The sequence below is a fragment of the Coffea eugenioides genome, chromosome 3 (genome assembly GCF_003713205.1).
Source record: "Coffea eugenioides isolate CCC68of chromosome 3, Ceug_1.0, whole genome shotgun sequence".
In the NCBI taxonomy this organism is placed as follows: Eukaryota; Viridiplantae; Streptophyta; class Magnoliopsida; order Gentianales; family Rubiaceae; genus Coffea; species Coffea eugenioides.
The window spans coordinates 3,854,641-3,872,098 of NC_040037.1; the positions used below are offsets into that span (position 1 = coordinate 3,854,641).

General features: G+C 43.2%; 3 protein-coding genes across 4 annotated transcripts; 1 reads left to right on the plus strand and 2 right to left on the minus strand.

The window, feature by feature from the left end:
- Nucleotides 1–2,573: 2,573 nt before the first annotated feature.
- On the minus strand, nucleotides 2,574–3,479 carry LOC113765011. The gene has a single exon (XM_027309063.1). It carries the CDS (start codon nucleotides 3,477–3,479, stop codon nucleotides 2,574–2,576), a length of 906 nt encoding a protein of 301 aa, XP_027164864.1.
- Nucleotides 3,480–5,032: 1,553 nt separating this feature from the next.
- LOC113765768 (probable protein arginine N-methyltransferase 3) lies at nucleotides 5,033–10,706 on the plus strand. Its single transcript, XM_027310017.1, has 8 exons — nucleotides 5,033–5,263; nucleotides 6,333–6,695; nucleotides 7,378–7,920; nucleotides 8,030–8,127; nucleotides 9,241–9,319; nucleotides 9,465–9,725; nucleotides 9,807–9,974; nucleotides 10,094–10,706. The coding sequence occupies exons 2-8, from the start codon at nucleotides 6,360–6,362 to the stop codon at nucleotides 10,553–10,555; spliced, it is 1,947 nt and encodes a 648-aa protein (XP_027165818.1). The 5' UTR covers nucleotides 5,033–5,263; nucleotides 6,333–6,359; the 3' UTR covers nucleotides 10,556–10,706.
- A 122-nt stretch (nucleotides 10,707–10,828) lies between these two features.
- Nucleotides 10,829–14,879, minus strand: LOC113765136 (perakine reductase-like). Of its 2 annotated transcripts, none has more exons than XM_027309212.1 (7): nucleotides 14,601–14,879; nucleotides 13,051–13,221; nucleotides 12,549–12,776; nucleotides 12,288–12,460; nucleotides 12,023–12,119; nucleotides 11,594–11,747; nucleotides 10,829–11,306 (listed from the first exon to the last, which is right to left on the minus strand). In XM_027309212.1, the coding sequence occupies exons 1-7, from the start codon at nucleotides 14,658–14,660 to the stop codon at nucleotides 11,110–11,112; spliced, it is 1,080 nt and encodes a 359-aa protein (XP_027165013.1). In that variant the 5' UTR covers nucleotides 14,661–14,879; the 3' UTR covers nucleotides 10,829–11,109. The 2 variants fall into 2 exon arrangements, with proteins under 2 accessions (XP_027165013.1, XP_027165012.1); XM_027309211.1 differs by lacking the exon at nucleotides 14,601–14,879 and adding an exon at nucleotides 13,695–13,805.
- Between the last annotated feature and the right edge of the window lie 2,579 nt (nucleotides 14,880–17,458).

Genomic DNA, 17,458 nt, shown 5'->3' on the forward strand with positions numbered 1-17,458 from the left:
GGACTCCAGTTTCGACAGGGCGTCCTCCCGCTTGTTCTGTGACCTCGGCACCCGCTCAATCTCAAAGATGTCGAACAGTTTTATCGCCTCCTGCACCTTAGCCAAATACTTCTTCATGACGTCCTCCTTGGTCTCGTACTCCCCGCAGACTTGGTAAACTACGAGTTGAGAGTCGTTCCGGACCCTGATCGTGGTTATGCCCATCTGGTGGGTTATCCGCAATCCTGTCAATAGGGCCTCATACTCAGTCTCATTGTTGGACGCCGAGAAGTCAAATCTGAGCGCGTAGGTCAGCTCCTCCCCGATGGGCGAGGTGAGCAGCAGGCCGGCTCCGCTCCCTTCCTTATTTGAGGCCCCGTCCACAAATAGTACCCACGGCTCCTCCGGCCGCGCCTTCTCGGGCATAGAGCTCGGCTCGGTCAGGGACAAATTGGCTCTCTCGGCGAGGAAGTCTACCAGGGCCTGAGCTTTGATAGCGGTGCGAGGTTTTAGCCGATGTCGTGCTCGGCCAGTTCGACGGCCCATTTGGTCATTCTGCCCGAGACCTCAGGTTTTGTGAGTATCTGCCGTAAGGGTTGATCCGTTAGGACAGTAATGCTGTGGGCCTGGAAGTAAGGTCGGAGCTTCCGGGCGGCATGCACCAAGGCGAGGACCAATTTTTCCGCCGGCGTGTACCGCGTCTCCGGCCCTTGTAAAACTCGGCTAACGTAGTATATTGGCCTTTGAACCCCCCTGTCCTCCCACACCAAATCCGCGCCAACGGCCTAGTTGCAAGCAGACAAGTATAGGAATAGGGTCTCTCCCTGCTCCGGGGCAGTCAGAGCAAGCAGCTCAGCCAGGTATGCTTTTAGGTCGGTGAAGGCTTTCTGGCATTCCACCGTCCATTGAAAGTCATTTGGTGCTTTCAAGATTCGGAAGAAGGGTAGCCCCCTTACTGCGGAGCGCGAGAGGAATCTATTCAGGGCGGCCATCCTTCCCGTGAGCCGTTGGACCTCCTTGACGCTCTTCGGGGGGGCCATGTCCATGATGGCTTGGAGCTTATCCGGGTTGGCTCGGATCCCCTCTCTGGAAACCAGGAAGCCCAGGAACTTTTTCGACCTAATTCCGAAGGTACATTTCTTCGGGTTCAGCCGCATCCGGCTTTTCCATAGAATGTTCAGGATTTTCCTCAGGTCGGGAACGAGCTGCCGGTCAGTTCGACTTTTGACGATCATATCATCCACGTAGACCTCCATACTCCTGCCGATCTGACTCTGGAATAGCTTGTTGACCAGGCGCTGGTAGGTAGCTCCAGCATTTTTCAATCCAAACGGCATTGTCCGATAGCAGTACGTCCCCTTCTCAGTGATGAAGGAGGTCTTTTCCCGATCCTCCTCGGCCATCTCTATCTGGTAGTACCCCTTGAAGGCATCCAGGAAACACAAAATATCAAATCCCACAGTAGAGTCTACTAACCTGTCGATCCTCGGCAAGGAGAAGCAGTCTTTTGGGCAGGCTTTATTGAGATCTGTAAAGTCCACGCACATCTTGCAGGATTGGTCCTCCTTCTTTACCGGGACGGGATTGGCTAACCAGGTCGGGTAGTACACCTCCAAGATGATTTTGGATTCCAGCAGCTTGCCGACCTCCTTCCTGATCACCTCATTCATCTCTGGGGCGAAACTCCTCTTCTTCTGCTTTACTGGCTTGAAGCGGGGATCTACGTTGAGGTGATGGACGGCCAGATCAGTCGGAATCCCGGGCATGTCCCCTACCGTCCACGCGAAAACCTGGGCGTACTCCCTTAGTAGGGCCTTCAAGCCCTCCTTCTCTTCGGGGGGTAGCGACGCGCCGACGCGGAGGACCTGGTCAGGCCTGTCCTCTCTCAATGGGAACTCCTCAATCTCGTCCTGGGTGCCCAACTGCTGGGCCTCCTCCCCCGGGATGTAAGGCTCCAAGCTGGTCGTCTGGGCGATCACCTTCTCATGTCCCCGGAGCACAGCCAAGTAGCAAGTTCGGGCCACCTCTGGATCTCCATGCACATCAGCTATTACTCCCGGGGTGAAAAATTTGATGCTGAGGTGGAGAGACGAGGGGATGGCTCGGAGGGCATTCAGGACGGGCCGTCCCAAGAACACGTTGTATGGGGATTGTTGTTTGACCACCACGAAGTTGACGGGGATGGTCCGGCATTTGGGCGCCTGCCTTACCGTAACCATCAGGGTGATCATCCCCTCCGGAGTGATGGGCGGTCCGGTGAAATCCACCAGGGGTGTCCGAATCGGGGTTAGCTGTCCGTCCTCCAAGCCGAGCTCCTTGAACACCCGGTAAAACAGGATGTCCACTGCGCTCCTCTGGTCGACGTACACTTTCTTCACCCGGTAATTATTGGTCACGATGTCTATCACGATGGCCTCGTGATTTCCAGACGCCAGGGGAACCGCGTCCCTTGGTCCGAAGGTGATCTCTTCATCCATACGCAGGCGCTTCAAGGAGTCATCCCCCTCCGAAGGAGGTCGCCTCTTCTTCCGAGCCGCATGGCTGTCTCCCCTCGTGGGGCCCCCAGCGATGGTGTTTATTACCCCTGCCAAGTTCTAGGTGTCCTGGTCGGGGGAATGGCCCCGAGGAACGTCACGCTGCTCAGGGCGGTCGCGACGCTGGCTCTCGCCCCTGTCTCCGCGGTAGGTGCGTCCTGGCTCCAGGCCTGGTCGACCTTGCCGCACGAATCGCCCCAGGAAGCCGCGCTGGATTAGATCTTCGATCTCCTTTCGCAGGGCCCAGCACCCCTCCGTATCATGCCCCACATCACGGTGGAAGGCACAGTACCGGTCCTGGTTTCTCTTGTTCCGAGGTGTCCCCATCTTAGGCGGCCGCTCCACTAGGCCCTCCGCCTCCATAACGGCCAGAACCTGGGTTCTGGGCCAAGTTAGGGGGGTGTAGCCTTTTTCTGGAAGCGGCGGTTGAGCGGGGGTTTTATCCTTTGAGAGCCGGTCGAAAACATTCTTCTTGACCGGGCCGTCCTTGTTCTCGGGGGGGTTTACCCGTCCTCTCCGATCTCCAAGCTCTCGATCTGACTCTCTCTTCAGGCGAGCAGCCTCCTCCGCATTAGCGGCTGCGTGCGCCCTAGTCAAGAGCTCTTCCAGGTCTCCGGGAGGCTTCTTGGCGAGCTTGTAGAAGAGCTCTTCCACCCTGAGCCCGTTCATGAAGGCGGCCATGACCACATTTTCATCCTTGTCCCTGATCTGCAAGCTCTCCGTGTTGAAGCGGGTCATGAAATTCCTCAGGGACTCGTCCGGCTTCTGCCTGATTGCCATCAGATGAGTCGCGTTTTTCGAGTAAGTCTTCGAGGAGACGAACTGGGCGGCGAACTGCCTGGCCAACTCTGGGAAATTCCGGATGGACCCCGGTGCCAGACCTTGGAACCAGAGCCGGGCCTTCCCCTTCAGAAACATGGGGAAGGTTTTGCAGCGGACCTCATCCGCGGCGGTTTGCAGACGCATGTGCGTCAGGAAGACCGAAAGGTGATCTTCCGGGTCGGTCGAGCTGTCGTACAGTTCGATGTTCGGGATCTTGAATCTCCGAGGTAACGGGTAGTCCTCTATCCCTCGGGTAAAGGGCGAGGCTGTGTAATTGTCCTCGTACAATTGCGGCCGCAGGATCTGTTCCAACTCGTCCCGGACAGGCTTCCACTGGGGGGGTCCCGCGGCCGGCTCTTGATAGGTCGGGCGGGGGAACGCTCAGGTTCGTTCCGCGCAAGTTTCCACGAGGAGGGATTCCTTGGTCGGCCCCCCGCGGACCGGTCGCGAGAATATCTCTCGCTGTCCCCGACCACCGAGACCCGCGGCCGAGGGGGAATCCGTGGCCATTTCCTCTTGGGGGGCTGGTCCCGTGACTCATCATCCGAGGGAACGGGAGGCGGTTCCCTCTCCTTCCCCTTCGCCTTAGAGGTTTGTGCGCCCCCGGCTTCACCCCCCTCCTTTGCTTGCCGAATTATGTCTTCTAACATGGGAAGGTTCTCCGTCACGAACTGAAAGATCTGCTGTCTCCGTTCCCCTGAAAGGGTTGAGCCCCCGGCACCCCGAGCCGCCTCGGTCTCCATTCGTCGGGACCCCTCGCCGGCTCCGGGATCGGTGTTCTCTACGGTTCGCTTTGAACGCGTTCTCGCCATCAACACAAATACTCGTACCTTCTCGTTTCCCACAGACGGCGCCAACTGAAGAAGCACTGGACTTCCCCGGATCGAACTGAGCTGATGAGCTCGGCGTGCTGATGAGAAGAGCGCGTCCCAAGCTTGAAAAACGAACAAGAGAGTGATCCAATGGGGGAGCCCCGAGGTCGTCCCCGAGGGCACTCCGACGGTCAAGTTAGTTTTCCGGTGGGTGAGACTCACGGGAAGTAAAAATGTTCGGGAGTAATTGTCGAATAGTGAGCGTATCTTGCGCAGTCGATGTGCGTTATCATTTATACCTGCTTAGGAGTCCGACCTCCGTACGTTTCGGGACCTGTCCAGAATAGCCTCAATCCCGCACTGAGGGGGATCAATCCCGACCTATGCGGAATTGTTCTCTGGAGCCCCTTGGAGCCCTAGCGGCGAGGGGCCGCGGGACGGTTCCCATGGGCCCTGGGTCTAAGCCCAACTCAGCCCTCCCTGGACTGCCACGTGTATAGGCCAAGGACGGGGCTTCTGCAGTCACCTAAATTTTGTCACCTAAGCAGATGGAAAAGTTCATGAACTTCACGAGCATGTGGACTTTTTGGAATATACCCAAAGTTGCTTACTTGCACCTCTCTCCTATTTGTCACCTGAGCATATGGAAAAGATCTTGAATTTCGCAGACCTGTTGAATTCGCGAAGAACTCTATGGACTTATTGATCAGATAATCTTCAACAAAAAACCCAACCAATTTTTCATGGGTTTTTATTTGTCAACAGAAATATGAAATCTTTTCAGGGTTAGAGGTGAAGGAGGCAGCCGCCCCCCCAATACATGTGAACAAAAATTTGAACTTGTGTCAATACTAGTATGCTTTAAGTCTCAAAAAGTTAAAGCCCCTGCCGCAGATTCTCTCCGAGAAAATTTTTTCCCGCAACCATTTTTCCATCCCCTTCCTCCTCCCATCACCAGAAAAGACCCTGAAAATTCCCGTAAGTTTTTAACAACAGAATCAGCAAACCAGAGCCCAAAAAAAGGACAGTTTAACCAGCTTTCTTTGAGCACCGCGAAAAATCAGCAAAACCAAAGCAGAGGAGGAGCGGAGCTGACTGCAAAGCCCCAATAGCATTGTAAACTCCTTCATTTTGTCTCAAGCGTTAATTTACCTTTGTTGCATTGTCTGCCATCTACTTGGGTGCATGAAATGTGGAACTTCGATGTTTTGCTCTGGTTTTAATTTCGTTTTGCAAATTGGCTGTGCTTAACTTGATTGATGTGGAAGCACTCGAACTGGAAATATGTTGCAATGGATTTCATTGTAATTTGATAGAAAAATTCTACCTTTTATTTCCGCTTATCTTACGTTCGATAAAATGCCTTAATTACATGAAAAAGTGTTGCTGGCTGACTATTATAGAGGCTTGGAGATCACTTCGTGTGATATGTGTGTGTTACAAGCAGCGCACCGGCTATTATGGCTAGCTCTGGCCGGAGTTGAGAGTCAGCCGGAGAAGAGGAAGAATCAGAAACACAGCCGCAGCATCCTGTTTAGTTGAAGAAGATGACATTTTAAAATTTCAGTTTTAGTCCTCTAGCTTTTCCTTGTTTTCTGTTTTGACCTCTCCCCTTGTTTTTGTAGCCTATTGATTTGACCCTAGTTGTTTGCTCGAAAAGTTTTCAATTACGTCTCTAGGTTTGTTAACTCAATTATTTAGTTTAGGTAGGTTTTCAATTGGTCAAATTAAGTCAGAACTGGCTTTAATTCGTTTGCTTACCCTTTTAGAACTTGTGTGAACCCCATGTGGTACATAGGCTTACTGCAATTTTGTTATTTCTTTAGTTTATTTGCTTTCTACTATATTGTTGTAGAATGTGATTAGGTATGTGCTGTTCAATAAGTTTTCTGACAGAAAAGAAACTTCAAAGTAGATGTTTTACTTTTACTTGTTGCTATATGTGCTATGCACATTTAAGTCTTAAGTCAGTTTTGTTAATTATATGCGTGTTATATGCTTAGCTTAAATCGACTCAATCTTGGCCTTAAATTCCTAAGAATGCATAGTAATCTAGGAACCAGTTTTTAATCCAGTGAAGGAAGGTGTTCAGGGCTAACTAGAACTGTCTGTTTTCCTGATTTTATGTTATTCAATTCGAAGATCAGCAACTACTTACTGCTTTCTTTCGTCAAATTGGAAAAAGGTATACAACACACCTACAGATTTTCCAATGGCGACGGACTACAAACAAGAAGAAAATGGTGTGGTAGCATTACGAAAAGAAAGAGAAGAAGATGATATAGACTTGGACCTAGACGAAGAAGAAGATGAAGAAGAACAGCAGAACTGGGAAGACTGGAATGAAGAAGATGACGAAGTTGGTGATGACGAAAATTTTTATGACTCAGAGATGCTGTGTTTGTTCTGCGACTCTTTGTACACTTGTTCCAATTTGCTCTTTCAACACTGTGCTTCATCTCACCATTTTGATTTCAACGCCATAAAGAAAATCCTCAGTTTGGATTTCTACGGATGTTTTAAGCTCATTAATTACATCAGGTTCCAGGTACTCTTCTTGTGGCAACTTTTACATGTTTGATCATTTTTTGTAGTTGTGAGGAGATGACAGGGTTTTTATAGTTTAATGTGTGGGCTACTGGATGGATGTTGGTCAGTTTATTACTCTGTTCATAGTGCTATTTATTTGCAGTGGTGGTTACAGGAAAATTTGTGGGAAATTTTGTGGGGTGACTACGTGATTGGTAGGTCTGCCTTAGTGGAATTCTTGCTAGTTTTCCTTCTTGTCTTTGTTGTTGCTTCAAACACGAGGAAAGCATGACATATGTAGACTTTATACCAGATTTTCTTTTGTTTCTATCTCAGAACTTGAGTTAACAATGAGCCATTGATACAACTAATTCCTATGGCATACAAAAAGTAGTTTTTTTTTAAATCAGGTTTTCAACTCTCACTCTTTCTCTCTCTGGACTTTTCCCACCCTGGAGCAAAATTGTTACTTTGTTTGGACAGTACATTATTATCTTCATTCTGCTGTTCAGTTTGATTTAACAAACATTTAAGGGGTGTGAGTTTCCTTAATTCTTTTTTTGTGTTAGAATTTTTAGCCAGCAGGGATGGTTTCAGTGAATTGTAATGTTGCATTCATTATTTTATAGAGATCCCTGCTGATCTTCGTAATTACTCCACTAGAAGTTGACAACTTGACTAAACATGCCTTCTTATTTTAGGTGTCTGAAAAGACATGTTGGTGCTGTAGAATCACCTGTGAATCGAAGCAAGAGCTGCAACACCATTTACACGAAGTAGCCAGTTTTGAAAATTATAAGCTTCCTTGGGATGATGATAAATATCTAACCCCTTTTATGGAAGAGGATCCACTATTGTACAGCTTTGGTGATGATGAGGAAGGTGAAGATGATGGTTACGTGCCTGAAAAAGTACTAAGAGATGTGGGTAGTTCTGAGAAAGTTTCCAATGATGATAATTGTGCAATAGAACAATTTTCATCCAAACTAAAATCTCCTTTAGAAAATGGAGAATGGTCTTCTTCCCCTGAAAGTGACATAAAGACTGCAAATCTTTTGGAGAAGTCTACAGTGAATGGTTTTGTTGGTGCAGGAGAAGGTGCTTCATCTCATCAAAAGGTGAAGGATAGACAGTTGAGTCTTTCTTCAGCGGAGGTTGCTGCAAATGAAATCAAGGATATAAATAAAAATTATTTTGGTTCATACAGTTCATTTGGCATCCACAGAGAAATGATCAGTGATAAGGTATTAGACATGAGTTAGCTACAACCTTGAATATGATCTTAGAAAAGGAGAAGGTTTCACTGTTTATTTGGTTGATATTTTCATAGACTTGCCTATTTAATTAATGCAGGTAAGAACTGATGCATACAGGCGAGCAATCCTGGAAAATCCTTCTCTGCTGAAAGGTGCTGTTGTAATGGATGTTGGTTGTGGAACAGGCATACTAAGGTAAATAGGAACTTTTTATTCTAGGCATTTTTCAAATCTCTGAATTTCATATTGTTGGTTAATTTTTCTTACTGCTGTCTTCTGTATTGATTTGATTAAAATGTTCAGTCAATAATAAACTGTAGTGCTCATGGTAAGCTCATTTTGAACTAATTACCATGCAACAATTATTGCTTGCTTTTACTTCCAATTTCAAGGTAAAAGGGTTAGATCTGCAAAGTCTATGGTGTTTTTGTGTTATCTTTTGGTCTGTCGTTCTATGCTACATCAGCAGATTCTTGTGTATTTAGGACTTTAGAGCTTCAGAAAATCACGCTGTGATGAGCTAATCTTTTAACTGAAATGCCATGAATTTGTTTTGAGAGTTTGGTGGTTGAGTGGAGGAGGTTGGATAGTTTTTGTTTGCTAATTATGCTTTTGGATAAAGCAGACTTTTTATCATATAGGAAAATTGTAGAACTTAAGAAGAAGATGATGATAAGAAAATGGGCCTCACAGCTAAGAGATGCAGAGAGAGTCACACTCGATTAACATTTACATTTCATCTCTCTATTAACTCTGTGCTACAACTGATATGTGTAAATTACTAATAGACATAGAAGCTAAGAGTTCTTGATTACTAAGTAAATCTCGTAGTGAAACCCACCTGGAAGGAAAGAAATTTTCCTTGGAGAACTATTTGAGGTTCAAAAGCTTCTAAAAGAGAAAGTTCACTACTTGGGATATGATTCTTCCAGTCAAAATTTTGAGTAAAAGAAACAGGATTTATATTAGCTGTTATTTTATGTCAAGGGGGCAAGAGTGGATACCGATCACCTCTTGTTACATTCGAAAATGGCTCAAGAATGTTGGGGACTGGCTTTAGGCATGTTTGATTGCCAACACCATGATTTGATATCAAACAAAGACTATGTTCAGTAGAAATGCTGAGAGAAATGGTGGCGAATGAAAAGTCGGATGGGAGGGTTTGGTATGTTCGTATTCACTCACATTTTCATCTGAAATATGGGAGTACTGTTTTCTTACTCTAAAGAAATAATGTTAGTAATTACAGTGTTATTTCTCTTGCTAGAAGAAGCAACTAATTGATATTGTTGATTATGTATCTTTAAGTCTCTTTGCAGCCCAAGCAAGAGCATCAAGGGTAATTGCAGTTGAAGCTAGCAAAAAAATGGCTTCTGTGGCAGCTCAGGTTAAGATTTCTTTTTTGCTTTTTTTTTTTTTTTGAAATTTTGAAGTTTTCATTGTCATTTTTGTCTCAGATTGAATTTGCACTTTTTGCTTCTCTTTATCAGTTTCTTGTTCTTTATAGCTATTGAATTTGAATATGGGCGCAGGTTGCTAAGGATAATGGTCTTCTGTCAAGTGAAAGCTCAGGTGAAGCTAAACATCTCTGCACCGGGAAAATAGAGGTGGTTCAGGCTATGGTTGAAGAGCTAGAAAATGCCAAACGAATTAAACCTGAGAGTGTGGATGTATTACTGAGTGAATGGATGGGTTATTGCCTGCTCTATGAGTCAATGCTCAGCTCTGTGCTGTATGCACGGGATAAATGGTTGAAGCCTGGTGGGGCCATTCTCCCGGATACAGCTACCATTGTGAGTCTTTCAAACTTCTGTTCTTTGTTTTTCTCCTTTATAGAACTTGTGCAATAACTTTTTGTATATGGTCAATTCTAGTTTGTTGCTGGATTTGGAAGGGGGGGAACCAGTCTTCCATTTTGGGAAAATGTGTACGGTTTCAATATGTCTTGTATTGGCAAGGAAGTTGTTGAAGATGCTGCTCAGCTTCCTCTTGTTGACACAATTGATGGCTGTGACATTGTAACCGAGACACAAGTTCTTCAGGTGTGTGTTTGAAAGTTACGTTAGATCACACTATATGGATATGTCTGATGTTGAGGGATTTTATTTGTGGTCTTATATAATCTGTATTCTTAACTTTGTTTTTGGTTTGACTGCATCAGAGCTTTGATCTGGTGACAATGAAGCATCAAGAGATGGATTTTACGGGGAAAGTGGAACTGGCACCAAAGTCTGATGCACTGGACGACGACCCGGCAGAGTTAAGCTCTAAAATGGGAAAATGTCATGGACTTGTGCTGTGGTTTGAGACTGGGTTTACAAAAAGGTTCTGTAGGGAAATGCCAACCATTTTATCAACGTCTCCAAACACCCCCAAAACCCACTGGTCACAGACGATACTGACATTTAAAGAACCTATCACCATGGGAAAGGGAAAGCAGGTTGGTTCTGATGGATCAGGCGCAGTTGGTTCTGATGCTTGCCCTGCTGGGAGAATACAATCTCGTATTAGCATTGTTCGTGGTGCTCAACATCGCAGTATTGATATTTCCATGGAGATTTCTGCCATAGGACCCGATGGCCGGAGACGTAGCTGGCCTGTTCAAATGTTTAAAATGGAGTAGCATGTTGGGATGACTGTCGTTAATTATCTCTGAAAGTAAGTGACGCAAATTAATTAGCCATTCTGTGATTTAATACTCTCACAGGCTCCCTCGCAAATCATTCATTCATTCATGGTTTGCAAATTTGATAGCTCGTGTCATTATCTCTTAATTTGTTCCGTAATTTTTGGGGTCCAAGCAAATTACCTAATCATCATTAAAAATCTATTTAAAAATGATATAATCTTGACGCGGACACTACAATTTATTTAAAGTTTTGGATACACAATAATATAAGCCGTTATGGTAGCTCACAAAGGAAAACACATTATTCTTTTCTGACGAGAATACAATCAGCACAAACTCACCAAGTAATTGACATATTCCAGTTCATCTGGATGCAATAAAAAGATTTATAATTACCACTTACATGATCAGTTATTTATAAGAGAAAACCATCCAAACTTGCCTAGATTTTGTGATCTCACTCACATTCAACTAATGATTTCTGGGACACACACCGTAAGAAACTCGGAGGAATCCTGCATACATTCCAAAGATTTCAATGCGTGGAATTATGTGGCTGACGAATTCTTGTTTTTGGGTGGTGTTGTTGCAAAATCCCAGCTGTATTTATACATGCAAGGCAGTTGTCTTTCACCAACGACTGAATCAACTGGCACTGCTTCAGATATTGATTTCGAATCCTCTTTATTAAGCTTCACAACCAAAGATCTGATGTTATTGTCAAGATTCATAAGCTTAGTTGTACCTGCACAAGATTATGGTGACAATAAAAACTCCACACATCGTCAGAGCCAGTAGTGTTGATCAGGGGCTTGTGGACAAACTGATTCTTATTTAGCCAAACAAAATTGATTTTACTGCATATTGTAGTTAAATAAGAGCTCCCTAAATCCAATTTTATTCATCAATTTTGTCAAACCAACATTGAAAATAAACTTAAGATTGAAATGTAGTGCGTCATAATGCAAAAAGACTTAAATAGCTTGTTCAATGGAAAAAAAAAATGCAAGATGCCATATGGGAATAACTTACCAGGAATTGGTACAACATCATCTCCCTGATGGAAGAGCCATGCCAAAGCTAGTTGTGAGGGCGTGCAGCCATGTTTTATTGCTAATTCTGCTATGCGGGCATAGTGAACTTTGTTCCTTTCTAAATTCTCTCCAGCAAACATTGGAATTGAACCCTATGAATGAATGATTCGAAATGAGCTTAGAAACCTAAAATAAGCAATAAAGGTAATCATTCAATGCCATCATAGGTGACGAAAATTATCTGATATAAACAATAATGTTATTGCAGATAAATGTCATTACATGATAATCCCCTCAAAGTGGGCTAAAGATTCCCTCTCTGACCATCAATGTAGGTTAAAAAAAAGACAGGTTCATCCTTAGAGTCTTGCTCTTGCATTTTCATAATGAGATCTGACACAGAACATATCAGAAAATAAAGACATACCAATATGCTTTCTGAATTGATACTCTCCGCTGCTGCCTTCCCTCCAAAAAACCAGCGACCAAGAGGGGAATATGCCACAATTCCAATACCAAGTTCTCTGCACAAAAAGAAACAGGACTTAAGGTTTCACCAGTCTATAAAATGTGCCATCACTTCCGACTAATTATAAATAAGACTAGGACTTTGAAAACGTGTATTTTTCACTGAAATAAAACTCGGAGCAAGTCTGCAGATGGTAAAAAACTTGCATGTAATCGTTACCAACCGGCAAAGTGGAATAACTTCTTTTTCAATTCCACGATACAGTAAAGAATATTCCATTTGTAAGGCTGTAATAGGATGTACAGCATGCGCTCTCCTTATTGTGTCCGGACTAGCTTCAGATAGTCCGATGTACTTTACTTTCCCCTCCTCCACAAGCTTTTTGAGCTCCTCCATCTACCTCGGCAAAGAATTCAAGATTATCCTTCAAGTTTAGTAGTTCAAAGTTGTGAGAACAATAAACAAATAACTCAAGAATGCTTACAGTCTCTTCTATTGGCACTGAAACATCTACACGGTGCTGATAGTACAGATCAATATAGTCCAGATCGAGCCTCTTAAGACTAGCTTCACAACATTTGCGAACATATTCAGGGGTACCGGTGATACGAATTTGATCAACCAACCCCATTGCTTTTGTACTTTCAGGAAGTACAGAAATGCCAAATTTTGTTGCTAGTTGAACCTTTTCTCGAGGAAGCTGCTTTAAAGCCTGAAAACACAAGAAATACAACTTGAGACATCACTTTGAAAAGCGACTTTCAAAAGACTGATATTCCTTGAGAACAGGATGAATAAGCATTATGACTTGCTCTTTTTTGATTCTACATCAACACATCCCGGACAATATGTGGAATCAGAAATCTACCAATTGATAGCAGTTAATTATATTTCAATCTTTGTGAAGTTTCTGGTTGTTTGCTTCATTACAACAATAAATATTGTCACAAGAAACTGGAGCTCAATTTTGGAAGCCAACGACTTACCTTTCCAACCAAGATCTCGTTATCATTATTTCGTCCATAGGCATCTGATGTGTCAAAGAAAGTTATACCTCTATGAAATGCTTCCTTGATTACTGAACATCCCTCTTCATGGGATAGAGGAGCATTATAATAGCCAGAAAGCCCCCCGCATCCAAATCCCAGTTTTGACACCTGTTAGATCAAAGAAGCAACACCGGTTATGAAATTAGTAACTAGCTTCTGCACTCTGCACTGCCATCGATTCAACATGAAAATGTACCTGTCTTGATTAAACTCTTCACACTCTGGGTTCTGTATTGACATGTTACCACTTTCTACACAATACACGTTACCACTTTCTACTCTGAGCTTCCTAGAACACTTTTCCTTGATTATCAAAAGGAGCCTCTAGCAGCTTGCAATGAAAACATTTAGCATATGATAGGGTACAATAGGATGTAGTATGATGAAGTAATATTTGTTCTTATTACTCGTAGTACCCATTTCACTTTTCCCTCGTAACAAAGTTCTAAGAACGGATAATATTCCTCACTTGAGATTTCTCTTAGTTAACACTGTTGTTAAATCTTGTCAAGGGATTACTAAGGGACTAGATACATGTTATCTTGGTCTCTTAAAAGTTAAAAATAGTGCTACATGATTACCTTTTGGTCCTTGAATGGATTTACCATTGGACTGGAAATAGCAGGGAAAACTTGCTTCTTTGTTATCATGGATAAAGAATCAATCTCTAGCCAAGGCATCAAAAAGACGTTATACACATGGTTCAAAGTCGCGGTCGCGGCCTGGACCGTTCCACATCGGTCTCGGCATATCAGTCGCGGTCTCGACGAGATGCGAAATTTTGAAATATTTAATATTCTAAAAATTGTAAAAAATATGATAAACAAAAATAATTAAAAAATTAGTAAAAATAATAAAAATTCGAGTTGACTCGGGATGACACGGTGAGACTCGGCCGTTTCAACCCTTTACGGTGACGTCTCGGCGAGTCACGTATCTCGGTATCGTTTCGTCCCGGTTTCGTCTCGGACTAGGCTGAGACGGTGACGACTCGGCTGAGTCGTCTCGTCTTGGCCGAGTTTTCGAACCATGGTTATACACCGCTTAATTTCCTCTCTCTACTGGGCATGCAGAAACCAAAGTAGGAAACATTTAAAGGTATGAAGAATTTCACGAGTAATCCTAGCTTCTTCTCCACGTATGACTGTCCAATTTCACCTTAAATCTGGTCTAAGAACGAAAGTTTTGGTAAGCGTGCCAGCGTATGATGGGCGAACCAATGATCCATCGAGCCCGGCAAAAGACCCAAATGACAAGCACTTCAAAATCCCTCGACAGGAAACAGATGAATGCAGAACAAACAACATTCCATCTATTTATTTACCCCAAGAAACACTGCACAAGTTCTTGATAGTGTTAAAATCAGAGATGTACTGATCACACTGAATGTTAGCTAACCTTTAGTATCTTCTAACATTAGTGACTAATGGATATAAATTCTCATTATCAAACCAAAGTTGGCTGTGAAAATTGAAGCAATTCTTTACCTCTAGCCCCTGAGAACTTAGCTTCACTCTTGGAATTTGGATTTGATTCTTTTCTTCCATCTTCTATTCCATCTAGGATTGCAGTTCTTAGAGGGACAAATAGCTGAGGCAGTAGCAAGATGTTAACCTCTGCTTGATAGTTTGATACTGTAAGAAAGTCAATAATTTCTCCAAAACTCAAGATCTAGTATTGGCTGAAAAACCTCCTCTGTCACCCAAAGTTTGGCAACCACGAGAAGTAAAATATCAACCATTCAATGCATTGACTTTCAATGAAACGTGCAAGTGAAAATCTGTAATATGTAGTGCAATTAGAGCTGTTAAATGAAACGAGCAGCTCGAAAGCTCGATTGAGCTCGACTCGATAAGGCTCGAGCTCGGTTCGTTAATTGTGATAAACGAATCGAGCTCGAACTCGAAATATGCTCGTTTAATTAACAAGTCGAGTAAACTCGACTCGTTTGTTATCCGAGTAGCTCGATTAGACTCGATAAGGAAGAATATATATGTTATTTCACAATTCAAAAGTATAAAAATTGAAAATTATAGACTTTTATTGGGGTCAATTTGCACGAGCTCAAGGTCGAGCTCGTGTAAGCTTGGCTCGTTTGTGATAAACGAGTCCAGCTCGAGCTCGAGCCACATGTCCCATTTGGTGAGTCGAGTCCGAACACATTTCAAAGCTCATCGGCCTAATCGAGCAAGCTCGAGCTTGGCTCGAGTTAAGTTTGAGTCGAGTTCGGCAGTCAAATACTGGGCTTGATTAACAGTACTCTGCAATGATTTTCACAAAACAAAAAAAAAATCTGTAATATGTAATATGTATTGGCCACGTTTGTTTGAGTTAGGATTGTCAATGGTCCGGTCTGAACTCAACTCGGAAAAAAGTCCATTTAGCCTCAACTTTGATCGGGTAGACACCAAAAATTGGCCACGATAAGATGCGAACAATTTCACAAGTAATTTTTCTTTTTTTCTTTATTTAAAGCAATAAATTTATTTTATTTTATTAATACGAAAGGGAAGTGAAAATTAGGAGGTCAAACCGAACTTGATCTTTAGTATGTGACCATAAAAAGTAAATGACAAGAAAATAGACGTTAGGGTGAGCTAACGATCTATTGAGCATTAGGAACCCTGCCCGCCCCACAAAAAAAAAAAAAAAATACTCTAGTGGAAATAGATGAATGAAGAATAAGGCCCTCTGCTTCTTTGCTCTGACGTGATCGGCTGAACATTCATTCTCCATTGTACTTTAATATAAGAGGCATGCTAGTAACACTGGAAGCTTCAAGCATAAGGCTCCTTTTATTCAGAATCTTGAGAAAACAAAAAAAAAAAGAAAGAATCCAGCAAAGAAAACTATCATAAATTGCTGCATGCACTAAGAAGATGTATCTTAAAAGATAGAACGGTTTTTCTGATAATCCTAATAACCATGCATGTAAAACACCAACTTGTAGGTTCTGAAACAAATTAAGCCACAAAATATCAGCACTCCTCTGTAGATTTAAACGGTCCCTAGGTCGACTTGTTTTTTCTTGGGAGGTGTAATAGCTGTTTTCCAGGTGTATTTGGAGATGATCTCCGGCTCCTTTGCACCAGCCACTTCATCCATTGGCACTGCTGCAGAAATCTCCTTTAAATCCTCTTGTGTTAAGCTTCACGGCTAATGTATTCTCAAGGTTGCTAATCCGAGTTGTCCCTAAAGAAGAAGAAGGTAAACAATATAAGATCAGAATGTCTCATAATAGCTAGCTAACTTCAAGAAACCTTTGCCTTCATACGTTTATATTGAAAATTGTTTTACTCGAACAAAAGCTGAACAATTTTAACTGATTTAGCTTAGTCAATGTCGGACAACGATAGGTGACATTGTAGTAAGAAGAAAAGTTACCAAAATTTGGTCAATATCAGCTCCCTGATGGACCAGCCAGGCCAAAACTAGTTGAGGAGTTGTACAGCCATGCTTTGAGGCCAACTCAGCTGTACGAAAATACTGAAGTTTGTTCATCTCCAAACTCTGTCCAGAATACCTTGGAATTGAAGGCTGTAGCAGGAATCAAATGAATAATCACATTATGAAGACGAACAGCAGATAAAACATTCATTTCGTAAAGCGTGGTACGTAGTGGAGATCATCCTTTGTCGTAAGATCAATTAGAGGGGTTTATGAGGTATTTCCCTTCAAGGAGGCAGAATCTTCCTGTTCAGCCAACTGCTTAAGAGCTTGAGTTAGTTGCTAACAAGCCGGCAAAGTGGAATAATCTCCCCTTCAATGGCACGTGTCAACAAGGAATACTCCATTTGGATGGCTGTAATAGAATGAACAGCATGAGCTCTTCTTATAGTGTCTGTAGTAGCTTCAGACAATCCAATGTACCTTATCATGCCCTCCTCCACAAGTTTCTTCAGCTCCTCCATCTATCTTGCAGACAAATGATTCAGAATTAATTTGGTAACAGTTACAGAAAATTTTGAGGTGTTCACGAAACATATACAGAAATATGCAGTGTGAGGGGGAAATCATTTACCTCTAGTCCTTGAGAACCTAGTTTCACTCTTGGGATTTGGACAGGATTCTTTCCTCCCATCTTCTCTACTTGCTGAGTAAGGATGTTGCAGCTGATCCACTATATATGCATAAAGTTGCAAAAAAATGGGGAGTAAATGCATACTTGTTGAGACCAATAGACAAAAATATTTTTAACCTTTTGCACACTTTCTTGATGGTTAATGGCAATTGCATGCATTGGTTATTCAAACCCAGAAGTTGATACTTGATATAAATTAAGCAAGAATTCTGTAAATTGTTAATGGCAATTGCATGGAGTTGCATTTCTTATTTTCTAGGTATC

Excerpts from the sequence above, each read along its gene's own strand:
- LOC113765011 (XM_027309063.1), bottom strand. The coding sequence starts at position 3,479 with ATGCGTCTGCAAACCGCCGCGGATGAGGTCCGCTGCAAAACCTTCCCC.
- LOC113765768 (XM_027310017.1), top strand. The coding sequence starts at position 6,360 with ATGGCGACGGACTACAAACAAGAAGAAAATGGTGTGGTAGCATTACGA. Across the intron at positions 6,696-7,377 it reads TTAATTACATCAGGTTCCAG|GTGTCTGAAAAGACATGTTG; the intron begins GTACTCTTCTTG and ends TTCTTATTTTAG. Across the intron at positions 8,128-9,240 it reads TGTGGAACAGGCATACTAAG|TCTCTTTGCAGCCCAAGCAA; the intron begins GTAAATAGGAAC and ends TGTATCTTTAAG.
- LOC113765136 (XM_027309211.1), bottom strand. The coding sequence starts at position 13,793 with ATGCCTTGGCTAGAGATTGATTCTTTATCCATGATAACAAAGAAGCAA. Across the intron at positions 12,120-12,287 it reads GAAGTTATTCCACTTTGCCG|AGAACTTGGTATTGGAATTG; the intron begins GTTGGTAACGAT and ends CTTTTTGTGCAG. Across the intron at positions 11,307-11,593 it reads TGATGTTGTACCAATTCCTG|GTACAACTAAGCTTATGAAT; the intron begins GTAAGTTATTCC and ends AATCTTGTGCAG.